Here is a 2,653-nt window from a genome sequence, read left to right on the forward strand (position 1 = left end):
CTCCCCGCCCTCCCCACAGCCCCCGACCCCCCCTGCCCTTCCCAATGCCTCTGACACTCCCTGCCCTTCCCACTGCCTCCGACACTCCCTGCCCTTCCCAATGCCCCCAACACTCCCTGCCCTTCACACAGCCCCCGACACTCCCTGCCCTTCCCAATGCCTCCGACACTCCCTGCCCTTCCCACTGCCCCCGACACTCCCTGCCCTTCCCACTGGCCCTAGCATTCCCTTCCTCTACTAAGAAGAAAAAATAAAAAGCCCTTCTCTCTCTCTCTCTCTCGCCAAGGCGATGTACGGGGAAAGTGCACAGAACATCGACAATGGTGACATTTGTTTACCCAAAACTGATCCCTCCCCCAATACCCAACCCTTACATTCTATATATATAATAAGAGGAAGGTTCCTGGCCCCCAGAACAATGCGGGGCCCCCGGGGCCACTAAATCCTCAATTCTAACCAAAGATAATGAAGCCGCTGAAACTCATCTCAGTGAAAGACATTAATCATCACCAACGCCGGAATATTCCAGATATCTGATGTAAATGGGAATGTGGGAGGAGGATCGGGGGAGGATGGGAATGGGGGAGGAGGATCCGGGGAGGATGGGAATGTGGGAGGAGGATCCGGGGAGGATGGAAATGTGGGAGGAGGATCCGGGGAGGATGGAAATGCGGGAGAAGGATCCGGGGAGGACGGGAATGTGGGATAACCCGCTGCACCGGCCTCCACACTGACTCCCGGGTGGAGTTCTCCCAGGTGGGGCCCTCAATACGCCCCAGCCCCCTCTCCATGAGGGCTGTACACAGGTGCACCATCATTGGGTGCCGGCCACTACTAAAGCCCGGACCCGGGAACGGAGATTTTTCATCCCACACAGAGCTGTAAGAAATCTCCTGGCTCCGGGATCCCAACTACGATCCGGAAAACCCGGAGAGGACTGAAAAGCCGGCTCTTTCCTGGTAAAAGCAATTGCTTTCCCGGCAGGGGCGTCCTGAGGCTGGGTGACACCCGGAGCGTTTACCGAGTGTCACCCCCCGCCGAGACGTCATCACGCACGCGCGGCGATCTTCTGATACCTGCCGGCGGCCATCTTGGTGACGGACGCCGGCAGAGAGAGGAGGGGACGTTCACCCGGCGGGATGAGGTATGCCGCCGAGTCCCCTCCTCTCTCCTGATACTGTTCGGCCCGACTTTTCAGAGGGGGGTGTCAGTCAGTCATTTTGGTGTCACCCCTCCAACGGTGTCACCCGGGTGCGGGCCGCACCCCCCTTGTGACGCCACTGCGCACAGTAGATATAATATATACACACACTGTATATATACGGGATCAGGAGACATAAGGGCGCCGCCAGGCGGCCGTCATCACCGTCCTTTTTCTACAATGGCCGCCCTATTACTGCCAATCGCGCGTTTCCTCGAAGTGGCCGCGAATGTTTCCTCGCCGGCCACATAAAACGGCTCTTTTTTTTTTCGTGTTTTGTCTTTTTCCAGTCCGTCTGCCGCGGCGTTTCCTGGCGGAATATTTCGCAGCTCGTCGTGTTCTGCTGCAGGAAGTGTTATGGGGAGGGGGGGGGGGGGGGGGGGTTAAGTTGGAAATGATCCACTTTTTAATTATTTGTCGAATATCTGGCGGTTGATCGTCTCGGTTGGAAATGTTCAGTTGCTGATCGGCGTTACGCAATATATGAGCGTCAGCTCCGCCGCTCTCCGCGCCTAAACCGCTAGGACTGAAAGGAAAGCCTTAAAGGGCCAGCGCATGTATATGAGAAAACAACACTCGTGAAGCGACACGGTTACAAGTCTGTCTCCTCATCTCACAGGGAAAGGGGCCTGCGGTACTTTTCGGCAATGTAGCGCAGCGCAGCACATGGAGGTGCGTTGGGGTGTCACGCATCTCATTGGAGTAGGTCGTTGGGGGAGCCCTCCGCACACCTCACAGCAGTCCCGCTTCTGTCCATTAAAGGGACATATTTTGCTTTCATCATTGAGTGCTGGTGATTCCCTGCTTGTTCTTTGCATCTCCTTGGAGGACATTGTTATAATGTATATTATATTACAGATGCTAATATCACGCGAATGTCTGAATCCGGCCTCAGAGCAGGAAAACAAACCGACTTCTCCTGAGCCCAGGTCATTCTGGACCCGCCCTCCAACTGTGATTGGACAGTGAAAGGAGAAGCAGCACGGTGATGAACTCGTCTCTCTGTCACTCTGCTCCCTCCTCCTATCAGAATGCTTCTTGTCAGGACTCGAGGCGATTGGCTCCTTGGGCCGTAGCCGTGTCTTCTGTCTCTCTGGCAGTCAGATATCACGTCTCAGCCAATCAGAGGCCTGCGCAGCGCTCTGCTCATTGCTGTGATGGGAATCTCTCATCTGTGTTATCAGACGGAAGTTCTCAATTATTTTAATTCGGCTGGAAAATCAGAAATCCGAATTCCTTCCGTCCTCCCGGACACGCGGGTGACACTAATCCCCGATAATGGACCTTCCACTGGAAGAGCCCCCCCAATCCGTCCAGTGCCCCCGTGCTGCTGCCGGCCCTTTAATGACCTCGAAGAGAACACTTCACAGATCTGATACTGAAGTTCTTCTTCCCCCCCTCTCTCTCTCTTCTCTCTCTCTTCTCTCCCCCCCCCTCTCTTCTCTCTCTCTC

The 2,653-nt window shown here is 55.4% G+C and overlaps 1 protein-coding gene across 1 annotated transcript in view; it reads left to right on the top strand.

The window, feature by feature from the left end:
• LOC108800459 (potassium voltage-gated channel subfamily G member 4-like) overlaps positions 1 to 2,653 on the top strand; it is a 13,560-nt gene that overhangs the window by 739 nt on the left and 10,168 nt on the right. Inside the window, exon 2 of the mRNA XM_018572441.1 lies at positions 530 to 700. Within this exon, the coding sequence (XP_018427943.1) occupies positions 530 to 700 (171 nt within the window). The remainder of the gene's footprint in view (positions 1 to 529; positions 701 to 2,653) is intronic.

Source organism: Nanorana parkeri, unplaced genomic scaffold (assembly GCF_000935625.1).
Source record: "Nanorana parkeri isolate BGI_ZX_2015 unplaced genomic scaffold, ASM93562v1 scaffold2031, whole genome shotgun sequence".
Classification (NCBI taxonomy): Eukaryota; Metazoa; Chordata; class Amphibia; order Anura; family Dicroglossidae; genus Nanorana; species Nanorana parkeri.